The 27714-nt window shown below is 43.8% G+C and overlaps 1 protein-coding gene across 1 annotated transcript in view; it reads left to right on the top strand.

Moving 5' to 3' along the window:
• Positions 1-475: 475 nt before the first annotated feature.
• Positions 476-27714, top strand: part of LOC111979775 (MIB E3 ubiquitin protein ligase 1) — a 96415-nt gene continuing 69176 nt past the window's right edge. Inside the window, exons 1-12 of the mRNA XM_070449116.1 lie at positions 476-1563; positions 2108-2279; positions 9810-9939; positions 16502-16606; positions 18622-18688; positions 19193-19397; positions 19599-19785; positions 22686-22830; positions 23056-23189; positions 24042-24149; positions 24365-24562; positions 25066-25217. Of these exons, the coding sequence (XP_070305217.1) occupies positions 1335-1563; positions 2108-2279; positions 9810-9939; positions 16502-16606; positions 18622-18688; positions 19193-19397; positions 19599-19785; positions 22686-22830; positions 23056-23189; positions 24042-24149; positions 24365-24562; positions 25066-25217 (1832 nt within the window). The 5' untranslated portion in view covers positions 476-1334. The remainder of the gene's footprint in view (positions 1564-2107; positions 2280-9809; positions 9940-16501; positions 16607-18621; positions 18689-19192; positions 19398-19598; positions 19786-22685; positions 22831-23055; positions 23190-24041; positions 24150-24364; positions 24563-25065; positions 25218-27714) is intronic.

The raw sequence follows: 27714 nt of genomic DNA, 5'->3' as shown, positions 1-27714 counted from the left end.
ATTTTTACAACTAAACCAAGATACACATATGCCTGTCGTTTCCAATGGAAACAAATGAGTCATRGTGTGCAGAACAAGCCAGGAGGTGGGCMGAGCCAAGCACGAGCTAGCGAGATCCTATTGGCGTGTTCTAGCTMTATCTGCATATWTCCGTTAGGGAACGCCTACTCTGAAGTGTTTGTGTGCAGTAACTGAATTCGCATTTGCACTCCTTCTAAACAGCGACTTTTTCCAATGGCAAAGTCTACAAAACTTAGTCCACTCTTCATAACAGATTATAATTTTGGGAACAGAAAACTGTACTGAGATCAAAGRTTTCATGATGATAAAATGTGCAGAATGTCGGCCAAAAGCCAWATCGTTCCATGTTCTCCCACTGCACGCCAGTGGGCTTCCTCTCACTACCATATTTGGTAGTGAGAAAACACCAAGCGGATGCTTCACATTTATACATCCAGTGAAATATCTGTCTCATTGTTTATCTGTGGTAAACCTCCGTCTGCTTGGTGATTGACAATAATGGCGACGCGTTTATACTGAGTTTACTTCTGCGAGCCATTTGACAAAATAAATACATTTGAGATATAAATCCAATACATAGGCTAAACGTACCTACGAATGAAATAATTTATCCAACAAAAAGGACGAATCTACGCTAGTGGTCTAACGTTAAGTTGTGGAGGTGGCATTCTTGCAGAGGTACAAGCTAGCTAACTAAATAGCTAGCTAGCTAATAACGGTATACCATTTCGTGACGATGTGGCTACTTTACACGCTCTTGGGGTGACAATGTCTTGTGCTCTTGGGACGAAAATCACATGAAAGGGGATACTGAGACATACCAGTTATTTCCATAACATTGCAGACGAACAGCTTGTGGAGTGGAAAGTGCGTGCCATTCAACAGCTTACTTTGGTAGCTAATGTTTGGCAGTARCTAGTTGGCAAAGCTWGCTAGCTAACAGTTAATGTTAGTGAGTTAGCTTGGCTTTGATTTTCAAGTACAACGCGTTGTTTTAACAAGCAAGCTAACTAAACGTTTGTTACATTCACATCACACTACGATACATTTGACTAGCAATGTATATTTGCCTTTGCAACTAACTGTTAGCTTGTGTCTGCTATATTGTTTTGGAACTTTACCGCAAGCAGGCTAGCCTAGTTAACGTAACGTGCAAGTTAACAAGACATTGCTAAATTGTGTTTTTCTGGACAACAGAACAGTTTTGCTTCTCAAAATTATCCTGCCAAACACAGGTAGTTAGCTAGTTAGCATATCCTGCTAGTTGGCTATATATTTTTTTGTGTTACGTTATTTGCGAGACCTTTTCGTAAATGACTACTGGCAGGAATAACCGTGTGATGATGGAAGGAGTTGGTGCGAGAGTGATCCGTGGACCCGATTGGAAATGGGGAAAACAGGATGGYGGAGAGGGACATGTCGGCACCGTCAGGAGTTTCGAAAGTCCGGAAGAAGTGGTTGTTGTCTGGGATAACGGGACTGCGGCCAACTACCGGTGCTCTGGTGCATACGACGTGAGGATATTTGACAGTGCTCCCACAGGTAATGTTGCCCTGCTGGTTCTGTGATCGCTAAACATGTCGTATGTCCTGTTTTTGTTAATAATTTGTTTCAATTAGTCTATGCATTTGGGTGTTGATGTGTACACGGTTGTTTGGCATAACGCCACGTTACAAGTTATTGCAATGCATCAAGCGTGCTACATGGAGCACGTTGAGTTTGATTGACATCTAGAGTTAGACGTGAGGATGACTACTTAAGATATCTTCATCAAAGCAAACTTTGTGAATAACTTCTCCCTCTGAGTGTTTAGACCTAGTGTATTGTATGCTTACTTTTATTTGTGTTGATGAATGATGGTACAGCATGAAGATGGCAATTCAACAAGCCCCAGAGCTGCGGGCAGAGGCATCATTGCTTCACACTTGACACCTCCAACATTTACATTTGAGTCATTTAGCAGACACACAGGCTGTAGTGATGCCGCAACACTGCGACGCAGTGCCTTAGACACCTGCGCCACTCGCTAGGCAATCTGCTGCCCAGCAAAAATGTTCCTGACTGCCTTGTTACTACTCCCTCTCAGGTATCAAGCATGACGGTACCATGTGTGACACCTGCCGTCAGCAGCCTATCATCGGTATCCGCTGGAAGTGTGCGGAGTGCACCAACTATGACCTCTGTACCACCTGTTACCACGGAGACAAGCACCACCTGCGACACCGCTTCTACAGGATCACCACCCCTGGCAGCGAGAGGTGAGTACTGTCAGCTGCCCTGTGAAGCTAATGATTACGTTCCAGGTCAWCTTCAATGCAGTCATGTTACTCAGTGTGAGATCTGATTATCTATGCGGTGTGGCCGCAATAAAGACAACGTGGAACCAATGTGTAGGGATGCTTTGTCAACTCAGCCCCACGTCTATGACAAACTCTATGGTTTAGTGATGATTTAAATGATAACAATTCTAATCTACATCCTTTGGTTGATTATATTGAGGGACCCACCCATTTTATTCTCTGTTTTGTGGCTTTCTGTTTCACCCTGGCTGTCTGTCTCTCTGACATTTGAGAAGTGGTGSCTGAGCCCAGCCTTGTAGGCAGACTCAACATGTGGCCACCGATCATGGCTCTCTGTTGCCAGGCGACTGCTCAGACTCTATTTCAGAAGCAGCTATGTTGTTGGGGCCTCAGCCAATCCCATGTTACTGGCCATGTCTGTCTTTATATGCTTCCATAGAAGATTTACAAATGGAAGACAAAGCACAATTGCATAAAATGCCAAATCATAACAACAAACATGTCTTGAGAATGTTATGGTCAARGGGCCAGGGTTCCGGTCAAGAAGCACGGTTTCGACTGCTTCGACAGTTCTGCTCCATAGATGGCTACATAGAGAAGTCAGRTTTGAAAATTACTAATTAGACACTTTAGTCATCACCTTTGTGCGCAAAACATCATTGGAATTAGTCAAATAGTTGTTGCTGAGGCCAATTTTTTCCCCATCACTCACAGCCGAAGATATTAATTTTATATTTATATTCAGCCAATGTCTGCCTTGTTTTTGGATGACGTTATGAAGTCGTGCTAGTACGCATGTGATGTTGGTCCGTATAAACCGGACCAACCACAGTATGAATCGTCGAATGCTAAGATGAGTAGATTACCTTGAAAACATTGGTCTGACATCTTGGACTCAGTCTCCAGTTCTTATTGTACCTCAATGGTTATGATAGGACAGAAATGTAAAAGTCTGAAGTATTTTTTAATTTTACATTTATTTAACTAGGCAAGTCAGTTAAGAACAAATTCTTATTTRCAATGACGGCCTAGGAACAGTGGGATAACTGTCTTGTTCAGTTGCAGAACGACAGATTTTTAACTTGTCAGCTCTGGGATTCGATCTAGCAACCTTTCGGTTACTGGCCCACTAGGCTACCTGCCGCCCCCAATAACAAAAGGAGCTGAAAAGTTAGTTTATGAAAACAACAATTGGTGTATTTCTGTGGTTTTCAAAATGAACTGACTGAAACATAATGTGCAGAGAATGCAACCAGGACATGTTATTGCATTATTACATACAGTGGAGATATTTTCTTGCTAGAGCCATCCCTCCAACTGCTTCAAGCCCTTTATTAGATCCAAAGGGACAAACCAAACGCATGGCGAGACCGCTGGCACCCTTTCAACGACCTGTGACTTCAGTTCCCCTGAGACTGTTAATTGTCCCCATCCCCCCCCACAGACACTGCTCTAAACTGAAGGCATGATGGACTTTTTTGTTATGCCACATTAAATTCTTTCACTGTCGGCAGTCTGTGGCTATTTATGAGTCTGTGGGTTCTCTCTTGACCAATTACCATTTAAAGTGGAACTGACAGCATTTTGTCAACATGAACATTTATAAAAATCTGTTCATATACACCCCAAGGAAGAAAGACACTTATAGTTAAATTATTATTATTATTTTTTTAAACATTTTCTGACAAGCGAGCACTTAGATAAGGTAATTTTCATAAATTCATAGAACGTTTGGGAATAACATGGTAAGGCATTTGTAAAAATTCTATAGCAATATAGAGTGGGAAAGCGGCCGTGCGATTGGACAATTAATAGACACTGCAGCAAATAATACCTAATAAAAAAGTTTGTCTTGTTCAGGACCGGAGCCTACGCAGACTGGGGCGCCACAGCCAACCAGKGCTACAGTAGGCCTATTTTCAAATAAGCCATTTGCCACACGGGTCTGCCATCTTTCWCTTTGAACTTGCCTGTGTCTTTACAGGCAGTAGCAATAGTGTGACTTTACATCATCAAATTTTGTTSGTCACATACACGTGTTTAGCATATGTTATTGCGGGTGTAGTGAAATGCTTGTGTTTCTAGCTCCAACAGTGCAGTAAGATCTAACAAGTAATATCTAACAATTTCACAACAATACACACATCTAAAGGAATGGAATTAAGAATATATAAATATTWGKACGAACAATGTCAGAGTGGCATAGACTAASATACAGTAGAATAGAATACAGTATATACTTATGAGATGAGTAATGCAAAATATGTAAACATTAGTGACACGTTTTCCATATTTAAAGTGGCAAGTGATTTCAAGTCAATGTATATAGGCAGCAGCCTCTGTGCTAGTGATGGCTATTTAACAGTCTGATAGCCTTGAGGTAGAAGCTGTTTTTCAGTCACTCTGTCCYGGCTTTGATGCACCTTTACTGACTTTGCTTTCTGGATGATGGCTGAGTGAACAGGCAGTGGCTCGGGTGGTTGTTGTCCTTAATGATCTTTTTGGCTTTCCTGTGACATCGGGTGCTGTAGGACAGGGCAGGTAGTTTGCCCCCGAAAATGCATTGTGCAGACCGCACCACCCACTGGAGAGCCCTGCGTTTGCGGGCGGTGCAGTTGCCGTACCAGGTGGTGATACAGCCCGACAGGATGCTCTCAATTGTGCATCTGTAAAAGTTTCTGAGGGTTTTAGGTGCCAAGTCAAATTTCTTCAGCCTCCTGAGGTTGAAGAGCCGCTGTTGCACCGCCATCACCACACTGTCTATGTGGGTGAACCATTTYAGTTTGTCAGTGATGTGTACACTGAGGAACTTGAAGCTTTCCACCTTCTCCACTGCAGTCCCGTTGATGTGGATAAGGGGTGCTCCCTCTGCTGTTTCCTGAAGTCCACGATCAGCTCCTTTGTTTTGTGGATGTTGAGTGAGAGGTTGTTTTCCTGGCGCCACACTTCCAGGCCCTCACCTACTCCCTGTAGGATGTCTTGTCATTGTTGGTAATCAGGCCTACTACTGTTKTGTCGTCTGCAAACTTGATGATTGAGTCGTGTGTGAACAGGCAGTACAGGAGGGGGCTGAGCACACACACCCTTGTGGGGCCCCAGTGTTGAGGGTCAGCGAAGTGAMGGTGTTGTTTCACTCCTTCACCACCTGGGGGCGGCCTGTCAGGAAGTCCAGGACCCAGTTGCACAGGGCGGGGTTCAGACCCAGGGCCTCAAGCTTAATGATGCGCTTGGAGGGTACTATGGGGTTTAAGGCTGAGCTATAGTCAATGAACAGCATTCTGACATAGGTATTCCTCCTGTCCAGATGGGATAGGGCAGTGTGCAGTGTGATGGCGATTGCATTGTCTGTTGATCTATTGAGGTGGTAACCAAATTGAAGTGGGTCTAGCGTGTTAAGTAAGGTAGATATGATCCTTAACTAGCCTCTCAAAGTACGTCATGATGACAGAGGTGAGTGCTACGGGGCGATAGTCWTTTAGTTTTGTTACCTTTGCTTTCTTGGGTACAGGAACAATGGTAGACATCTTGAAGCAAGTGGGGACAGCAGACCCGCAACAGCATTAAGATCGACAACTAATGCGAGCCAGAGGGAGATGAGCTAAAATCTATCAAGGGAACATTAGATAAACCCTTTCAAACMTTTTCAGCTATTTGGCCGTCACAATTGAACTGATAAACGTTGGGGAGTAGTAGCCTGCTCATCCTTCTGCCGCTTGCTTGACAATGCATGCTTGTCTAAACCCACGTTTTGACAACTGAATGTGYACTTCCCTGCCCACCCATTTTATCAATGCCAAATGCATTTGATTGACATCTAAGAGAGACGCTAACTGTGGATAAGTCGTTCAAGTTCACCATAGCTAGCTAGCATAGCAATTCACATTTCTTGCTAGCTAACCAAAGGACACCTGCATCTCTAGCTGTAGCCACCAAAAAAACGATATGAGTGAAAAAGTTGGTCACTCAACAACTCCAATTTCATGACATCCTCCCAGCAGCTAGCGGGCCATATTGGAAAAACCACAACTAACTTGCGGGCCAAATATAGCATTTTTGATTTGACAAAAAACGTGCTTCTTTATGGTGTGCACTAATGTACATATGGATGCTGTATATAGCATTTTAACATATTAAAACAAAAGGGATAAATACTTTTTGTCAAGCCAAAAACTTTTTGTCTTTGCTGCTATGCTTGCAGATGTGCATAATRTGCCGCGACCCTAATAACTCCAAAGAACAAAAACGAAGCAATATGTTGTAACTTAAAACATGTTTTWMATTTTTTTGCACTACATGGATCACCGGTGCAGTTGAATGCAGTACCTGTATGGTGCGCTCAAAATGTMTTGYAGTTGCCAGCCTAGGCTACTGCTCAAATGTTAATGTATTAGGCCTACATTTTTCTTCTTTGGATGGTTTGCAGGTTTTGTTTTTTGGTTACTCATTGTTTAAGCTTTAAAAACCGAAGCCAGACTGCAGCAGTTTAGTAGCCTAGCTAGGACACTTTCCCACCGCTGTAAACGGGACACACAAAAGCAGCGCAATTGAACTTCAATTCACAGATGCAAGTGCATCAGGCTGTAATTTCATAAAGTAGATGACTCAACTGTTGACTCATTTATACTCGCTTTTGTGTCCTATTTGCCCCGTGGGCCTTGTTTGACATGTGCGCTAGCCTATTTGCCACRTTATGACGGACTTGTCRTCATTGCCCTTGCTAGATTGATTGTGACAGCCTTAGTTACAGCTGTCAGTTTTTATTTTACATTATTATATTGAGTATTTGAAACTTAAACAGTGCATCCCGAATGGGTGGAGGCAGCAAACAATGTACCAGGCCAGCTGTGATTTACAACTTGATAGCTACCAAGAAATGTATTGGTGAATTATATGAGTCATGCATTGAACTGCTGCATCCATCTATTCTGCCAACAACATCTTACAGTAAGTCATGGAATTGAGTAAAATATAATCTATTATAAAGTTGGTTTTGAAGCATAAACTGGATGCGTGCCTCATCGGTCAAGTAATAACAATGCTACGGAGCAGACAATATCATGATGCATTCTATACTTTTCCAAATATACACCTGCGTAAAGTATTCACACCCCTTGACTTTTTCCACGTTTTGTTACTTTACAGCCTTATTCTAAATAGTTTAAAATTGTTGTTTTTTTGTCATCAATCTACACACAATGCCCAAAAAGTTTTTGCTAATTTATTGATAATAAAAAAACTGAAATAAAACATTTACATAAGTATTCAGACCCTTTACTCAGTACTTTGTTGAAGCACCTTTGGCAGCGATTACAGCATTGAGTCTTCTTGGTTATGTCGCTCCAAGCTTGGCACACCTGTATTTATGGAGTTTCTCCCATTCTTCTCTGTAGATCCTCTCAAGCTCTATCAGGTTAGATGGGGAGTGTTCTTCACAGTTATTTTCAGGTCTCTCCAGAGATGTTTGATCGGGTTCAAGTCTGGGTTTGGCTTTGCCACTCAAGGATATTCAGAGACTTGTCCTGAAGCCAATCCTGCATCGTCTTGGCTGTGTGATTAGGGTCTTTGTCCTGTTGGAAGGTGAACCTTCSCCCCAGTCTGAGGTCCTGAGCGCTCTGGAGCAGGTTTTCATCAAGGAACTCTCTGTACTTTGCTCTGTTCGTCTTTGCCTCGATCCTGACTAGTCTCCCAGTCCCTGCCGCTGAAAAACKTACCCACAGCATAATGCTGCYACCACCATGCTTCACCGTAGGGATGGAGCCAGGTTTCCTCCAGACGTGACGCTTGACATTCAGGCCAAAGTGTTCAATCTTGGTTTCATCAGACCAGAGAATCTCATCTGGCCACTCTACCATAAAAGCCTGATTGGTGGAGTACTGCAGAGATGGTTGTCCTTCTGGAAGGTTCTACCATCTCCAAAGAGGAACTCTAATCAGGTTCTTGGTCACCTCCCTGACCAAGGCCCTTCTCCCCTGATTGCTCAGTTAGGCTGGGCGGCTAGCTCTAGGAAGAGTCTTGGTGATTCCAAACTTCTTCCATTTAAGAATGATGGAGGCCACTGTGTTTTTGAGGATCTTCAATGCTGCAGAAATMTTTTGGTATCCTTGCCCAGGTCTGTGCCTCAACACAGTCCTGACACGGASCTCTACAGACAATTCCTTCAACCTCATGGCTTGGTTTTTACTCTGACGTGACTTGTCAACTGTGGGACCTTATCTAGACAAGCGTATGCCTTTCCAAATCATGTCCAGCCWATTGAATTTACCACAGGTGGTATTGAATTTGTAGAAACATCTCAAGGATGATCAATGGAAACAGGATGCACCTGAGCAAAATTGAGTCTCATACCAATGGGTCTGAATACTGAATAAGGTATTAATGTTTGTTTTTTTATATACATTTGCAAACATTTCTAAAAACCTGTTTTCACTTTGTCATTATGGGGTATTGTGTGTAGATTGCTGAGGATTTGCTTTATTTAATTAATTTTAGAATAATGCTGGAACATAACAAAATGTGGACAAAGTCAAGGTGTCTGAATAATTTCCGAAGGCACTGTTATAGGCTGTTCATTCTGTTTGTTTACTCTCAATAGACAGTGTGCAAGGGTTAACCCAGGATGACCCAGAGTCTGAAAGATGCATGCCAGCAACTAGTAAATAAAACAAGCCAAATCCTATTTGTTATTTTGAAGCGCTGGAATATCCAGGTCAAAGACGACAAGACAAGGTTTCTTGAAATGTGATTATCTGCTGATACCCAAATAGAGGTTTGACACAAGTAATTGTGCAATTTCTTTTAACCAGGTGCCCTCAATCTTTTTAACATGTCATTAGACACTATGGATGAGGCTACTTTGGGGTAGCCTAATCSATTGTTGTGCTGGCAATGGGCTGTAGAGTTAGTTTAACGACTGCCATAGTGAAACATTAAGTGTTTAGCCTAGATATGTTGGAAGTGTTGCTCTGACGATCAGACGGGCCCATCTGGCAAGCCTACTGCTCTGCTCACTGTTGTGGTAATGGTTCAGTCTGTTKTCATGGCTAGCTAAGCATGGCTTTTCATCCCCATAATCAAAACTGGGACCGTTTTTAGTACACTGCGCAGTTAAACATCCTCGATTAGTTCCYTCTCAAATCCAGTTAGCAGGTCTAAGTCTTCATCAAAAGAGATGGAGTTGAGGAGTCTTTATGCTCAGTTCTTGAAAAGGTCTAAATTGRCATATCAACAAAATGTGTTTTTGGCTAATAACATTGAATGAACACTGTAAAAACTGATATAGCTATTAGACCTAAATCATAGATGGACTAATACATCAACTGCATGATGTGCCCAATAATAGGTCTTTCAATGCCACCATAAATACATGTCCAGCTTTATCCAACATTGGTTGAATATTTCCATCTTCAACACCCATCAAATTACAACTATTGTTATTCACCCACCCACTGTCAGTAAAATAAACATACATTTTCTTGTTTATTTTGACAGAGTCCTGTTGGAGTCTCGCCGCAAGTCGAAGAAGATCACAGCCCGAGGCATCTACACAGGTGGCCGGGTGGTGAGGGGAGTAGACTGGCAGTGGGAGGATCAGGACGGAGGCAACGGCAGGAGAGGAAAGGTACTCATTCTGTTGCAAAAAATGTACCATGAAAAAATGTCTTGCTACGGTGTGATTTCCTCATTAGGTCCCAGAAGGTGATAGGAGTGTAATGGATTTGGGGACCAGCCTAGTTCCTTTGGACTGACTGGTTCCATCCCAGTCAGTCCCCTACATTAGTATAATTGTGAAAAGACATGCATACTTCATCACCACAGAATACACTTCAAGAGGTTGCATTTGTTTAAAAATGGATTCTGCAGTAGGGGAAACGGCACCACTTTTTGCTACACGGCTGCTGTTCTTGCTTTTGTTTTGTTGACGGAGCAGAGCTGGGGAGTGTCGTGGATCGTGGCATAAAACAATGCAGTACATATGATGCTGTTGTATTGCCCGTGCAATGATGTCAGAGGGATAAAAAGTGTTGGTTGTTTGCCCTAAATTTGTTGTAATATTGCAAAAGGCAGTGGCAGTTTCACCATTCCAGCTTCAACATTCACCGTGTAGATAGATATATGAAGAGAACAGCTCCATAGAGCTCTAGAAGTTTCACTCCCGTCCAGGGCTGGCGTTATGGGTGAGTCTTAGGTACGGTAGGCCGACCCCAACCCCCTATTTGCCTGTCCAAATACAATACTTAAATATTGGTCATTTATTTGACCAAGGTGTGCGCCGACAGAAAGACTCATCAATCTCAGAATAAGCATCCAAGTGAGCGAAACAGCGCCCCTCTGACTCAGTATGTGTTGCCAATGTATTTGAAAGCTGTCTGGCCAAAAAGAGTATGGTCATGTCAATTTGTTTTGTTGCCAGATCGAATCAGATATATGGGCTACTTATAGTAAGACAGAGGGGTGCTGTTTCACTTGCTCCGGTACGGGGMATATAATTTACTTTTTGGTCCACCAGCCACTGTGGCAGAAAGATTTAAAAATCTACCAGCAACTCAGATTTTTTTTTTACCAACCAAAATATTTATTTGCCTCTAAAATTAAAAACGGATGAGCATACTTTAATATTTCTTCAACAAATGTATTACTAATAAGAATAATATAATTCGTTTCACTTATAATTTGTTTCACAATTCCAGTGGGTCAGAAGTTTACATACACTAAGTTGACTGTGTCTTTAACCTCTCTGGGATATGTGGGATGCTAGCGTCCCGCATGGCCAACATCCAGTGAAAATGCAGAGTGCCAAATTCAAAATAAGATTACTATAAAAATTAAACTTTCATGAAATTACACATGCAATACACCAAATTAAAGCTACACTTTTTGTGAATCCAGCCAACGTGTCAGATTTCATAAAGGCTTTACAGCGAAAGCACACCAAATTATTATGTTAGGTCAGTACATAGCTACAGAAAAACACAGCCATTTTTCCAGCCAAAGAGAGGAGTCACAAAAAGCATAAATAGAGAAAATTAATCACTAACCTTTGATGATCTTCATCAGATGAMACTCATAGGACTTCATGTTACACAATACATGTATGTTTTGTTCGATAACGTTCATATTTATATCCAAAAATCTCAGTTTACATTGGCGCGTTACGTTCAGTAATGTTTTGCTTCCAAAACATCCAGTGATGTTTGCAGAGCCACATCAATTTACAGAAAATACTCATTATAAATGTTGATGAAAATACATGTGTTATGCATGGACCTTTAGATAAACTTCTCCTTAATGCAACCGCTGTGTCAAATTTCAAAAAAAAGCTTTACCGAAAAAGCACACCATGCAATAATCTGAGTACAGTGCTCAGAGCCCAAACAAGCCAAAGAGATCCGCCATGTTGTGGAGTCAACAAAGTCAGAAATAGCATTATAAACATTCACTTACCTTTGATGATCTTCATCAGAATGCACTCCAGGAATCCCAGTTCCACAATAAATGTTGATTTGTTCGATAAAGTCCATAATTTATGTCCAAACATCTCCTTTTGTTCACGCGTTTAGTACACAATCCAAACTGCGACGCGCTGGCAGGTCCAGGTGAAAGTTCAGACGAAAAGTCATATTACAGTTCGTAGAAACATGTCAAACTAAGTATAGAATCAATCTTTAGGATGTTTTTATCATTAATCTTCAATAATGTTCCAACCGGAGAATTCCTTTGTCTTCAGAAATGCAATGGAACGCAAGCTGCCTCTCATGTGAATGCGCGTGACCAGCTCGTGGCACTCTGCCAGACCTCTGACTCAATCCCCTCTCATTCCCCCCCCTCCTTTATAATAGAAGCATCAAAACAGGTTCTAAAGACTGTTGACATCTAGTGGAAGCCTTAGGAAGTGCAATATGACCCCATTTCCACTCTTGGATAGGCAAAGAGTTAAAACACTACAAAACTCAGATTTCCCACTTCCTGGTTGGATTTTTTCTCAGGTTTTTGCCTGCCATATGAGTTCTGTTATACTCACAGACATCATTCAAACAGTTTTAGAAACTTCAGAGTGTTTTCTATCAAAATCTACTAATAATATGCATATCTTAGCTTCTGGGCCTGAGTAGCAGGCAGTTTACTCTGGCACGCTTTTCATCCGAACGTGGAAAATAGCGCCCCAGCCATAAGAAGTTAACAATACCACTGAAAATATAAAAAAGAAGGTCCATGCGTCTTCGACAGAGGTGTTCAAGCTGATTCTACACCAATTTACAGAGGCCAGGTCATGAAGGAAGGCTTGCTCATTAATGTTTTTTAGCACTCGTCTAATGCATCAGGACAGCTCGTTTCACTGAGCAGCCATTACGAATAGTGATCACTAGGTAATTACTGAAATCACCAGACTTAACATCGAGGAGAGAGGCCTTTTCTGGGTGTTTGGAGTCTTCTTATGGGATTGGTAATAATCTGAGAGAGATTCAGGGAGTCCCATTGCTTTAGGACTTGGGTCAGGTTGTTTAAGCATGTCCCAGTTTAGGGGGCACCTAGCTGGACAAATTCAGACTTAGTGTAAGGGGCCAGGAGAGAGCTTAGGGCATTTAGGGTACAGGCTGATGCTGATGGTGGCCGATAACACCCAGCAACAGTCAMCAGAGTTATTTGAAAGTTGACTGCGTAAAACCAACAAATAGAATTGTATGGGGACAGACTTGGTGGAGACAACCGAGCACTGAAGGTGTTCATTGGTAAAGATTGCCACTTCACCACCTTTGGAAGATCTATCTTGCCGAAAAGGTTATATCTAGAAAGTTTAACATGAGTGTTCAAAACACTCTTTCTTAACCACGTCTCAGTAATGACCAACATGTCTGGATTGGAGCTGTGAACCCACACTTTCAATTGATTGATTTTAGATKATAAACTTCTAGTGTTAACGTGCAGAAAAACCAGGCTTTTACGAGAGCAGAAATCRGTACTTTGTTGAAGCACCTTTTGCAACGATTACAACCTCGAGTCTTCTTTGATATGATGCTACCAGCTTGGCACACCTGTATTTGGGAGTTTCTCCCATTCTTCTCTGCAGATCCTCTCAAGCTCTGTCAGGTTGGATCGGGAAGCGTCGCGGCACAGCTATTTACAGGTATCTCCAGAGATCAGACCTGCCAACTGCGCAATTCTCTGTCCATGTACGAGATCTGAGTTAAAAGTATGCAGAAATTAATAGGGCCTGATTTAAAAAAATATTTTTTTTTTATAAACTTTTTAAAACCTTTTTAATYAACAATTAATCCACTGAGTAAATCTAACATCCCGATTCTCGAGCTGCAACACACAGACATGTACGGAGTTTGTGTCAACGGACATGGAGATTAATGCATTATTATTGGACGTAGCTACCCCGTGTCTGCCCCTCCTGTTTGTTGTGATGCTGAGTTTGCCGACTGTCAGCTGTACGTGTAAACATCCCTTTTASACTCTGTTTTGTGGAAAGGTAAACACTAATTGTTTCAAGCTAACGTTAGCAAACATAAGATTGACTTTCAGTGGGCTCTAAAGTGCCAGCAGTTTACTCGCATTTGCTAGTGAAAGAATTGAAATGCAAATAYGAAAAAKAACTGGTTGCATTTGTGCGAGTGTAATATACATTCCCATTAGTTGTCCCAGTAGTTGTATTTTCCATGTAACTTTACGAGGATCACGCAACCTGATAGACTAAGTGTAATTATGATCCTCGTTACAAAAAGCATTACCAAAGTATAATCAAAAATAAATATAAACATCTTGGCATTAAATGGAGTCTGGAGTTTAGAAGACTGCGCGATGAAGATTTAATGAGTGTCCGGTTTTAGCTATAGAGGCAATGCTTCAAAAATGCCTTTGCACCCGATTTGAGATTTTATAAATTTAGAAAATCTGAAATCAAACAGCGCGTGCACGGGTGTGCGGGGAGAAAGAGAATCCCRATTTGGCGCGTTCAACGCGCCCGAGTTGAATCTCATATTTGCCGCGCGTGTCTGGCACTCTAAAAGGTTGGACAGCGTTGGCAGGTCTGAGAGATGTTCGATTGGGTTCAAGTCTGGGCTCTGGCTGGGCCACTCAAGGACATTCAGTGACTTGTCTTGACTGTGCCACTCATGCCTTGTCTTGACTGTGTGCTTAGGGTTGTTGTCCTGTTGGAAGGTGAGCCATCCCCCTAGTCTGAGGTCCTGATCGCTCTGGAGCAGGTTTTCAATAAGGAACTCTGTACCTTGCTCAGTTCATCTTTCTCCCAAACCTGACTAGTCTCCCAGTGCCTGTCGCTGAAAAACATCCCCACAGTATAATGCTGCCACCACCATGCTTCACCTTAGGGATGGTGCCAGGTTTCCTTCAGATGTGATGCTTRACATTCAGGCCAAAGAGTTATATCTTGGTTTCATCAGACCAGAGAATCTTGTTTCTCATGGTCTGAGAGTCTTTAGGTGCCTTTTGGAAAATTCCAAGCGGTCTGTCATGTGCCTTTTACTGAGGAGTGGCTTCCGTCTTGCCACTCTATCATAAAGGCCTGATTGGTGTAGTGCTTCAAAGATGGTAGTCCTTCCGGAATGTTCTCCCATCTCCACAGAGGAACTCTCGAGCTCTGTCAGAGGTACTTGGTCACTTCCCTGACCAAGGCCCTTCTCCCCCGATTGCTCAGAATGGTCTGGCGGCCAGCTCTAGGAAGAGTCTTGGTGGTTCCAAACTTCTTCCATTTAAGAATGATGGAGGCCACTGTGTTCTTGGGGACCTTCAATGCTGCAGAAATTTTTTGGTACCATTCCCCAGATCTGTGCCTTGACACAATCCTGTCTCGGAGCACTACGGACAATTCCTTCAACCTCATGGCTCGGTTTTTACTCTGACATGCACTGTCAACTSTGGGACCTTATATAGACAGGTCTGTGCCTTTCCAAATCATGTCCAATCAATTGAATTTACCACAGSTGGACTCCAATCAAGTTGTAGAAAAGTCTCAAGGATGATCAATGGAAACAGGATGCACCTGAGCTCAATTTCAAGTCTCATAGCAAAAGTTCTGAACACTTACGTGGAACCCAAACCGGCTGCGCACGTGCGCCATCGTGCAAAAATGTATTTGGTCTCCCTACACCAAACGCGATCACGACAGGCAGGTTAAAATATCAAAACAAACTCTGAACCAATGACATTAATTTGGGGACAGGTCGAAAAGCATTAAACATGTATGGCAATTTAGCTTGTTACCTTGCACTTGCTAGCTAATTTGTCCTATTTAGCTAGCTTGCTGTTRTTGGCTAACTTGTCCTGGGATATAAACATTGAGTTGTTATTTTACCTGAAATGCACAWGGTCCTCTACTCCGACAATTAATCCACACATAAAACGGCCAACTGAATCGTTTCTAGTCCTCTCCTCCTTCCCGGCTTTTTCATCCTTGAACTTATATGGTGATTGGCATCTACACTTTCATAGTATTACCACGACAACCGGCAAAACATTTAGTCTTTCAATCACCCACGTGGGTATAACCAATGAGGAGATGGCACGTGGGTACCTGCTTCTATAAACCAATGAGGAGATGGGAGAGGCAGGACTTGCAGCGCGATCTGCGTCAGAAATAGGAATGACTTCTATTTTAGCCCGTGGCAACGCAGACGCTCGTGAGCAGTGGGTGTAATAATTGAATAACATGTATTTCTAAATTTATTTTGCGACGCTTGCGCACCCGACGTGTCCGGTCTGGTCAGCATGTTATGTCAATTTCGTATTTCAGTTTTTTTTTTAACTATGTTTTCCAAAATTTCTAATAAACTGTTTTCACTCATTCATTGTGGGGTATTTAGTGTTGGTGGATGAGGAAAAAGTCAATTTAATCCATTTTAGAATAACGCTGTAACGTAGAAAAAGGAGGAAAAAGTCAAGTGGTCTGAATACTTCCCGAATGCACTGTGTATACCTACTCCATCCTTTCTACTCTTTAGGCTTTTTCTGTTTGAGGTTCCATGTTAAATGATATRTTATGATAAACAAATAATGGCACATAAATATATATATTTGCCCAAATGCACAGAATACATTTGACATATCCAACAGAGTGTATGAAAACCCCAAGGCATGCCTTTAGCATGATTCTTAGATGGGAATGTCTTTGCTAGTTCCTTACTCTTTTCAGATTTCCCTCTCTCATTCTTCCTCCCCAGGTGACAGAGATCCAGGACTGGAGTGCAGCCAGCCCCCACAGTGCAGCCTACGTACTTTGGGACAACGGGGCCAAGAACCTCTACAGAGTGGGCTTCGAGGGGATGGTGAGTAAAGCACCACACACTCACTCACAAAAGATCAGCTGTCAGTTGGTCTTTGTGTTTGACCACAGAGCCTGGGGTCTTTCTTGTGCTGCCAAGCCTTTGTGGTGGAGAGCCAGCCAGGGCCCCATTGTGGCAGGCAGCTGGAAGGAGGGAGGGGGATCTACATGAGAAAGGCAATCTGTTCCCTTCTTTCTTTATGAGGAAGAGAGCAAACATGGAGGTCAGCTTCAGTGRGTGGAGAGAAAAGGAGGGGTCCCACACGAGCCACAAATGACAGGCGGCGTGCTGATTGGTGCGGAACACTCCTGCTTTTTATGAACACGGCCAATCAGCGCTGGGTTGCGTAACAGATTTGTCTTTTGTTATTCTGATAGTTCTGGTAGGTTTGAGGGGTTAGGGTATACGGCATCTGATTGAATAAAGCAAGGGTTCTTAAGCTTTTTCATTCTGGGACCCAAATGATAAATTGTATGTTTTCCCGAGATTGAAGCTCATGAAAACATGCCCCCTTTTAGGTACCCTAAACGAGATTTGTTTGGGAGCCCCCCCACCTTGCAGGCAGAACATTTTAGTGCCCTCCCAATCCCCGTGACGGCGGAGCGACATGTCCGTTTTTTCCCCCTGCAAGTCTACCATTATGTGATGGAGCATAGAGAACATGTTGCTGATTTGAAGCAAGTTTTCTGCAATTCTACACATTTTGCCATGACTTATGTTATCTGAGTGAGACTACATTTACATTTACATTTAAGTCATTTAGCAGACGCTCTTATCCAGAGCGACTTACAAATTGGTGCATTCACCTTATGATATCCAGTGGAACAACCACTCCAGGGGGGGGGTTAGAAGGATTACTTTATCCTATCCTAAATAATAAAATCAATGTGAGCCCCCTGGAGGTTAGGGCGCCTGGGCACGTGCCCTGCAAGCCCGGCTAATTGAGTGACTCTCAGTGACTGACATAACAAAATAAAAAATTTAAAACAATAAAACATTTTCAACATTTCAAACTTGCACCTTGTGTATTCTACTATTCTAAGTCTCAACAGTAAGCTGAAACAGACTGAGGTCCTAAAAAATAAGAAAAACATGATTTTTTTTTTACTCTGACTGGGTCTCGACCCAGAATTTAAGAAAGGCTGCACTAAAGCACGGATTATATATGCTGCACCCCCCCAAAAAATAGATATGATTTGATGTCCTGGTCATTGGTCAACCTTGCTGTTTGTGTTTAAATGATCTGTTACTTTAACACTTTTTGTAACACGCTTTGACGTTATTGGTAGTAAGACTGAAAAAGAGCACTGTTGACAAGGTCAAAGAAACTGTATTTTGGTGCGCACAATCAATGTATTTTCACTTTTAKTGACAAAGTAGTTTCGTTCAAATAGCATCAAAAAGCCACAGTCTGGTCTCTTGGCTTCACACATTGACCAAAGACTGCATTTCCTCAACGTGCTTTCCTTACCCTTATCTTTTTACACATTTGTTTTGTGCAAAAGGTCATCAAAAAGAGTCATGTTGGTTGATATCACACATCTATGAACATGGCTAGCATCCCAAATGGCACCCTATTCCCTTATAGTGCACTGACTTAGACCAAAAGTGGTGCACTGTATAGGGACTAGGGTGCTATTTGGGATAGAACTGTTAGTGAACCCTGCTGTGTTCCTTCATCTCTGGATAGATGTCTGCACTGCCTTGTAATCAGCACGGCTGCCCTCTAACTATGTCACAGTAGATGCACATCCACATTTGARTCATCACAAATGACATGATGCAGTGGCTTCTTTGCCCTGCCGAGCCAGAGCTTTGTAATGTAATGTTTCCATATCCTTCAGAGCCCTGAGGGTAATGGTGTTGTTGCCACGCTACCCTGCAGTACCTTTAACAGAATGTCGCTGCAGTATTAAGGCAGTGTGATTTTACTCTTGTCGCATTTTTCTGCTGCAGTTCTAATAGATTGAATCAAGTCGATAATTAGCTGACACTTTTTTCCCCCGTCTCCTTTTCAGTCGGATTTGAAATGTGTCCAGGATGCCAAAGGAGGCTCTTTCTACAGAGACCACTGCCCTGTTCTAGGTGAGTACTGTATTAGTAATCCGTTGCACTACACCTACCGTCAATATTGCACCAATTTCTCCCCAGCACAGTGTTCTGCAGTGGAGTCCAAGGGCATCAGGAGCACATCCATGCCAGGCTGCAGTTACTGGTAGYGTCCACTAGGTGRCAGCACCACACAGATACAGACAGGACCAGGCTGCATGGAGACAGCCTGGGTGCAGTCACAGGTCACACTGGCACAGCATTCCCACAATCCCAGCTCCTTGGCAGGGAAAATTATTCTCTTCTCTCAGATTTTTCTGTCCAGGGATACCTGGGTTATGTTAGGCACCCGATGCAGCACTGCAGGAACCAAATGAAATAATCACACAAGGCTCTCCAGGATCTGATTTGTCCACCTTATTTTATCTTAATGAGACTAGCCTAAATAAATAAAGGTTACATAGCGTAAGGAATGTACTCCCCCCCCCCCCCCCCCTTACTGTGTAACCAGTATCTATTCCCCTTGCACTCTCTCCACAGGCGAACAGAATGGCAACAGGAACCCAGGTGGTCTGCAGATTGGAGACCTGGTCAACATCGACCTGGACCTGGAGATAGTCCAGTCCCTGCAGCACGGCCACGGAGGCTGGACAGACGGCATGTTCGAGACCCTCACCACCACCGGTACCGTGTGTGGAATTGACGAGGACCACGACATTGTGGTGCAGTACCCCAGCGGGAACAGGTGAGCTCTACCAGTTCATGATTCAGACCAGTGCACAAGTATAGKGGTGTCAGGTCAATCCAGTCATAACACAAGAAGCATCCTCTGTGTCATAACAAGAGTATGACATGGACTTGAAACGTATTTGGCCTAATGAAAAATATTTACGACACTAATTTCCATGTCACATCTGAAATAGAGCGTTACCAACGTGTGTTACAGGTGGACGTTCAACCCTGCGGTGYTGACCAAAGCCAACGTGGTGCGTAGTGGGGAAGGTGTTGCGGCGGGGGCAGAGGGCGGCAGCTCCCAGTTCCTGGTGGGAGACCTGGTCCAGATCTGCTACGACATCGACCGCATTAAACTGCTGCAGAGAGGACACGGGGAGTGGGCTGAGGCAATGCTGCCTGTAAGACACACACACACACACACACACACTTTAACCTCACAACTGGAGGGCCTATGCCATGGTGCCTGTAACAGACAAACACCTGTAAAACCCTTAAACTGACATCTTGTGTTTTCTGACTAGGATTTTGTATAAGCAATAAAAACCAGAACTCGCAGCATCAGTGGTCAAAAGGAAGTGTTTCCTTCGTCAGCATAAAGGCATTTTTCTTTCTTCTCACCTCCCACGTAACAATGACAGTACCGCTGGGGTGTAATGTTATGTGATGACTATGGCAGGAACTAGACTATTGTGATTTTAGCCTAAAAGTCTGTAAACTGGCATAATCGTGGATAGTCATTGCTTCATCTCATCAAACTGTATGTTACATCACACTACAATCGTCCAACACTCCACTAAAACCAACACCCTCGGCAGCTAACGAGCTTTAAAACCCAGTGATAGGTACTTACTTTGATCACTACCCACTGATAGTGCTGCTCTCTGCCTGCCTGCTACAGCCCCCTATAGACGGGTTAGCCGTCACAAAAACGATGCACGCTCTTCAAAGGGGCAGAAGGCTGTGTGTTATGGTTCTGGATGGGCAGAGAGCTAGCAACAATGACAAGAAAYGACTATGTGGGGAATCGTAAGTAGCTCGTTGGATCTTGTTCTTGATTACCATGTCTTGTTTTGTCTGTCACTCCAATGCTAATATGGCAAACATTTGCTTGCTAGCTAACCAACCAACCACTGTAACGATGTATTTGAGAGACAAGCGCTCATTGTGCAACTTTATGTTTTCAGTAAACATTGGAGACAAAATATAGTTGACAAGTTGTCAACAATCTAAGCCAACCCCGTTTGTTTTGCCCCATAGTTGCGCACGCAATCGTGTTGTTCCGAATATAACTATTCTTTTGTTCCGTTCCAATTTTCCGACCAGCAAAATAAAGTTCTGAACCGGTTCAAAACCCAAAAAGTACTGGTTGATATTGTTCCTTTTGATACATCTGAAATCGTATTTTTTATTTTTTTTTCAACATTAAATGACTTCACCAATCAAGTGCAATAGTTGTTCACATGCATTGAACAGACAAGTGTAGGGCGACTGAAATGTTGCGTGTGGGGAGAKAGCAMGAGAGGGTGGAGGAGAGGAGGCTTGGCTTGAAGCGCAGTGCATCTTATGTGATTTACATTATCTGAATTAGGCCCACAGAATTACACCAACGGAGAAGCGGCTTCTATGGAGGAACTTTGAATGTCTTTGAACTTCCGAGAGTTGGCTTAACGTTGGACCAGCATTTGCTAACAAGCTTGTGTGTGCGGAGCGGCACCATAATTAAAATATAAAMATTTCACAAATCCCATGTGAAACGTGATATCTATAGTATCCTCAACTGTCATTGAAAAAGTGAATCCGTTCTTCTCGAATAAAAAAAATCTGTCTCCATAATTTCTGAATCACGCATAACGTCAGTGGGCTACAGTAGCCTATACTTTGGAAAGGGAGGGGCAGGTAGCCTACACGTGTACACACTGGCAAATATTTTAAACTGGCAGGCTGACACTGGAATTAGTTTGCATAGGTACTTTGTTAAGTTTTTTTGTTGGACTGAAAAACAAATGCCCAGAACCTAAAAGAACAAGTTGTTTTTCTACTCAATTGTCAGGTGTTGGTGATCGCTTCTTGTTTTTAGCCAGTGTGGTCGTCAGCTGCAATAGCCCATCCGTGACCACGACTGACGAGTTCCGMGATGACGTTCTCCACACCACTGTTGTATTGCGCCGTTATTTGACTCTTTGTGGGTCGCCTATTAGCTTGCATGACTCTTGCCATTCTCCTTCGACCTCTCATCAACGAGATATTTTGGCCCACAGGACTGCTGCTGACTGGCTGTTTTTTTTGTCTGTCGCACCATTCTCGGTAAACCGTAGACACTGTCTGAAAAGACCAGGAGGCCGGCCGTTTCTGAGATACTRGAACCGGCGCACCTGGCACCGCCGATCATACCATGCTCAAAGTTGCTACGTCACTCGTTTTGCACATCCTAACTTTCAATTGAACTGTAACTAAATGCCTCGATGGCCGTCTGCCTGCTATATATAGCATGCCACGGCCACGGGACTCACCATCTGTGGGCGCGAACCATTTTCGGGAACGGGTTGGTGTACTTAATAAACTGGCCACCGAGTGCATATTGCAACGTAGTGTTTGTCTGTTTTAATATTGACATTACCATACTATGTAGAAAGAATGCATGCCCGACACACTGCGTTTATCTAGTATGCTGAAGACTGTGGATATTGGAACGAACCGGCGAGACAGCCAGCAAATGCCTTTCATTACTCAACTTGTACGGCGTTTCAGTGGAACTATTTTCTGGTGTGTGTGTCCCTTGACGGACATCAACAAGGTCCCAGGTAATTGGCTATATAGATGAGAAATAAGTCTGGCGTTCGCTCAGCCGTTCAACTGCCCTTCCCTTTGAATGAATAATCAGAACAGTGCTTTTAGTCATCTGTGATTATTCTTTCCTGTCATGTTTTTGGAAAGGAAGGGCCAAGTCTTTCTTCCTGAAAGAGGAAAGAAGGGTTTTGTAGAAATTCGATGCACAGACACACGGCATCTCTTTTTTWGTTGTGACATTTTTTKGKGGGGGATTTTGCTTTTGTTTTCTATCTTTGTTATGTCTTAGATCATTTACCCTCCCTGTGTTAGACACCAGAATGCTCAAAGGAGTTTCAGAATTCACTTCAATACTCTTCAGTACTTATTTATGAGAAAGCTCCTTCATCGCAGCACTGGTTTGTCTTCAAAGACAAACTAACAATGTATCTCTAACAATACGATGTGTTTATGCTCTTTTGTGATTGTAATGAAACGCTGTAGCAATGTAATAATGTATTGTTTCCGTCAGACCCTGGGCAAGGTGGGCCGCGTGCAGCAGATCTACTCAGACAGCGACCTGAAGGTGGAGGTGTGCGGAACGTCATGGACCTACAAYCCTGCTGCCGTCACCAAAGTGGCCCCCGCTGGCTCCGCTGTCACCAATGCATCCGGGGGTAGGCAGGACACACACACAGTCAGAACAGACACATAGTGGATGTGCGTGCACACAGATACACAGACCATAAACAAATCTTTTTTCCATATCTGCTTCTAGCCCGTTTATAAGTGGGCATGCACGTACACTGACCACTCGTACACACCGCACACATTCTTCACTCCTTGGATCTAGAGGATGAACTTAGAACGTTTTTTCTCCATCTGTGTGTGTGTGTGTGTAGAGCGTCTGTCTCAGCTGCTGAAGAAGCTGTTTGAGACCCAAGAGTCTGGTGACATCAACGAGGAGCTGGTCAAAGCAGCAGCCAATGGCGATCTGGCCAAGGTGGAGGACATCCTCAAGAGACCTGACGTGGACGTAAGTGATCCCTGCATTCAACACAGCTTCAGGGTTGAATTTTGTCCCCTTTTTTTCTCCTTAAGATCTATTCWTTGCAAATTGAGATTGCAAAATAATGCTATAAAGAAAGACATTTYTCCAGGGCACAGGTAAACATTCTGATGTGCCTTCTATACAGCACCATTTACTGCAGTCAGTCACAGCCATTTACTTCACACCTCATCTTAAAAACATTCCGCTCCAGCCCAGTGCAAGCATCCAGGTCATTGGCGTGCACTGCAGTGCTTGCTTCGTTCACCGTCTCGACATGGTGAACATACACCATGTTATGGTCTAGGGCCAATTTTCCACCTTACTAGGACAACTCTGGGGCCTAGTTATACGCTATAGTTGGGATACAGAGTTTTTCCTTGTCAGGAAAAACTCCTGTCCCTTTTTGTGATGCGTYCTTACATCAACCAGGCCAACAACCTTCCCCTAAGGAGAGCTGTCTGCACTCTCCTATTTCCTATTGCCTTTCGAGAGCTGCTTAGAGTAGATCATCTTAGCGTTCTGCAGCATTCTGCAGCAGTCTCAGCGGCTGTGTGTGTCAGTGCTGTGAGGGCTGGCCAGGTGCCCCGGTGGCTTTCAGTGAAATTATTGCTTAAAGCTCGGTGAGCTGTGCCAAGCGATCTGCCCGCCAGGACAAGACACGTTCTGTGACTCCCAAAGGAGCCTGCATTAATATTTATTCCCCAAGTATTGCAGTACCGCAGTTGGCAATGAAATACACACGCATATTTGTCTTTTGTTTGCAAGTGACGAGGCAGTGCACTGGATAAACTCAAAATACAAAAACACACAAACAGTGTTATATTGTGTGTTTTGTAGGTGAACGGGCAGTGTGCTGGACACACAGCCATGCAGGCGGCCAGTCAGAACGGACACGTGGACGTCCTCAAGCTGCTGCTGAAACACAACGTGGACCTGGAGGCCGAGGTTTGTACATCCAACTATAGTCCCCTCTCAATACTCATATATTTAAACTCTCCTCAATAGCAAAATGAACAGAGAAACCACTTTTAGAGAAACCAAAACCAATCTACCTATACAGGTCTCGCGTCGTACTCTAAAAAGCTTACCTGGTCAGTCATAGTTACACAGTGATGTAAACAGTGGAGACATCGGGTCAGTCTGTATAATATTCCTCCCAGGACAAGGATGGAGACCGGGCGGTGCACCACGCGTCCTTCGGGGACGAGGGCTCTGTGATCGAGGTGCTGCAGAGAGGCGGGGCCGACCTGAACGCCAGGAACAAGCGCAGACAGACCCCCCTGCACATCGCTGTCAACAAGGGCCATCTGCAGGTGGTCAAGACCCTGCTGGACTTTGGCTGCCACCCCAGCCTCCAGGTAACCGCTCAGAACACGCGCACACACGAACACACACACACACCCACATGTATACGTGAGTAGACAGTGTTTTGAGTCTTCAGCTGTAAACCGTGTACTCAGAAGTGAATCTCATGCTGGTGTAGTGGTGGCAGGTACGTTTTCATTGATTTTGATTCACCCATAAATTGTACTTCTTGTTTTCTTTTGGTCTGTGATATTTTATGCTTGACCCTAAGATGATAAATGCTCTGTAGGGCATTGGATATTTCAACGCAAATTGTCCCCGATTTTTAGGGGTGAGTCAGTCTGGCTGTAGCTTCAGTGAATGTACAAACATTCAGGAGATGGGAGTTTGCAGATACCTGCTTTGGAGCGCTGTCATGTATCCAACCTCTAACCAAATATTTGAGTGGATCTCGCTGTACTCAAGGGTTTAGGTGAACTCTATATGGGTGTTGTTAGTGATAATGGGTGTGGTGCAGGTGGTCAAAGTGACGTTGGTATAATGTCGCCCCCTACAGGACTCAGAGGGAGACACCCCCCTACATGATGCCATTAGTAAGAAGAGGGATGACATGCTGTCTGTGCTGCTGGAGGCGGGTGCAGATGTCACCATCACCAACAACAACGGTTTCAACGCCCTGCACCACGCTGCCCTCCGAGGGAACCCCAGGTACGACCCTGATACTTACCTGGCCCTAACCGCCAAACCAGGGCTGACGATGAAAAAAGTYCATGTGGAAATCTGCCTTTGGCTTCACAGGAAACCAAGTGAATGGGAGGCCCTGGCGTCTATACAGTTGAGTTTGTGGCTTGCCAAGTTGAAGTGTTTCGAACACGTTTTACTTTTATTGATTGCAAATGAACAAAWTGAATGGTACTGCTAGAAAATGGCTTATGACCACACTGAACCGCAAATGACTTTTTGAGGTTGATGTGTTTGTTTCTGACTGTTAGACTAGGCAAGTCTACGGCCTCTGTCAGTAGCCTCCTCGTCCTTGGCCATGTCTATTTCTAGCTCCACCTGGTTGCTTCTGCTCCACTCTGTAGCTATGGGCTATTCTCATGCATGAGACACACATTAAGGCAGGTAGCTAAGAGAGACTACAATATACCGGTCAGCTTGAGAATCCTGGGGTTTTGGACATAAACATGTTCTCTCTAGACTGGTGGAGAGTGCGCACACACACACTAGCCGCTGCCCTTGTGGCTTGGCTGTAGGTCTGGCTCGTGGTGTCTGGTCAGGGCTAGCTAGGGGACATTATCATTCYCCTTAGCTGACACACATTCCATTGGCACGAGGACAGAGGGAATTGGGGTCAGAGGGCGCTGGCGCACCTGCTATTTCAGCCCTGCCTGACATAGTCTGGTATGGTGCAGTCCACTGGGAGTGGCACAGACAGCAGTAGCACACTGGAATACAGTGAGCCCCTCTGAGTCCTCCTATGGCACTGCCTGCCACTGATAGATAGCCAGTTAAAACAATCTGGATTGCAATCGGCGTGCCTCGCTGTGCCGGCCTGCCTATTACTGTACAAGCCTTGTGGCCTTAGTCAGGCGCATTGAAGTCATTTGTCATAATGTGGTGATTTAACTAGTTAATGGCATCAAAAGATGGGAGACAAATGTTTCTGCTTTTCTTCTTTTTTTCTGTTTCATATGAATCCTGAACTCTGAGTGTGTTTCAGTCCAGGCAACTGGACTGAGAGGACTCATATTGTACTGTACATTATTGCTCTGCACACTGCATTCCCTCCAGGACCTAAGATTGACTTTTTTGTTGTTGTTATTGCCATAATTACATAAACGACAACCCAAAATAACATGACCATGCTTTGTAATGTTTCTAAAACCAGTAATAGCAACATTTTCAGTTCTTTAACCAACATTTTATCAGATGAGAAAATGTTCAGCTGCCCCTTTAAGAGCGGGTGGTTACCGTGGTAACGGGGCCACTTGAGTTGTGTGTGATTTTGGATCTGACTAGTAGTAGACGGCGACTCTTTTCTTTCAATTGAAGCAGCAGATTCAAACCAACATCGAAAAGCAACCGAGCTTGTGAACAAAATAATGTAGTAGCCAAGAAACACGAGGACCAAGTCTCACTTCTTTGACTTTAGAGTCAATTAGACCAACTGTTATGCCTGTGCGCAGTGCCTCCAAAAGTGAATCTATCAGCATTCAGAAGGGTGCAATTGCGGCCCGGTACACAGCAGGAGGGAGGCGGTGTCAAACTAGCTAGTACACAGCAGGCTGGGGCGACACCTTGTGCTAACTAGCAAGCTAGTTGGGGCGGTTCATGAAGGAACCAATGGGATGCTCGAGGGTRKGGGCAGATGCAGGAACTCCCACATGCAAGAACGCCCCGATTTGCAGGCTSTAGTTGCACGCTATTGTCAGCACTTAACTTTGTGCGCAAAGCTCCCCAGCCAGGTATTGTTGCTGTGTGAGGTGGGATACAGGATTCGTATTTCTTTGTTCGATTAGCAGCTATGAAAYGAAACGATTAGCAGCTRTGAAACAAAATGGCAGAAATTAGCACCTGCTCATACTTGACTTTTGACTGTTATTTGCAAATGTGAATGTAATGCTCGCGCTGTAGAGCCCTGCAAATTGACCACCCRCCTACGTGGCTGGTGAAATAGACATTCCTACATGCCAATATCTTAATCTACTCGCATTTGGCGGGTGTTCATTTTATACCCTGATTCCCTCCAGTGTGTAACAGTGGGAGTTGTCAGTCTTATATCAACCGTACAGTAAAGGTGAGAAGTGCTAGAGTCAGTATTTGTTACAGGTCAGGGCACATGTTGTTGTCGTGACGTGCTGCCTTGCTTTCCACCCAACCTCTGTCCCCCTCGCCTTCAGAGAAACCAAGATGTGTATGTCGTTTACTTTGATTTCACACTCAAGCTCCTCCACAATATTGCAGAGAGAGAGAAAAATGGCCGTCTGGACTCGAGCACGTCTTAAACCCCTTGAAAAGGACGTCTCCCTTGGTTGAAATGAATGTATTTTTTTTASCAGTGCTTTAGTGCAGTGGCGTTTGAGTCCTGATAGAGTGCTTGGGTCTGGGAGTAGGTTTTGACTGCAGTAGTAGTGTCGTGTTCTTCAAAAGCACCCTAGGTAGTTGTCAGAAAGACAGAGTTTAGTGGCCGTCAGTGGCGATG

Source organism: Salvelinus sp. IW2-2015, linkage group LG19, assembly GCF_002910315.2.
Source record: "Salvelinus sp. IW2-2015 linkage group LG19, ASM291031v2, whole genome shotgun sequence".
Taxonomy (NCBI): domain Eukaryota; kingdom Metazoa; phylum Chordata; class Actinopteri; order Salmoniformes; family Salmonidae; genus Salvelinus; species Salvelinus sp. IW2-2015.
The sequence above is the reverse complement of the archived record's forward strand: the minus strand, read 5'-3'. Positions and strand labels throughout refer to the sequence as shown.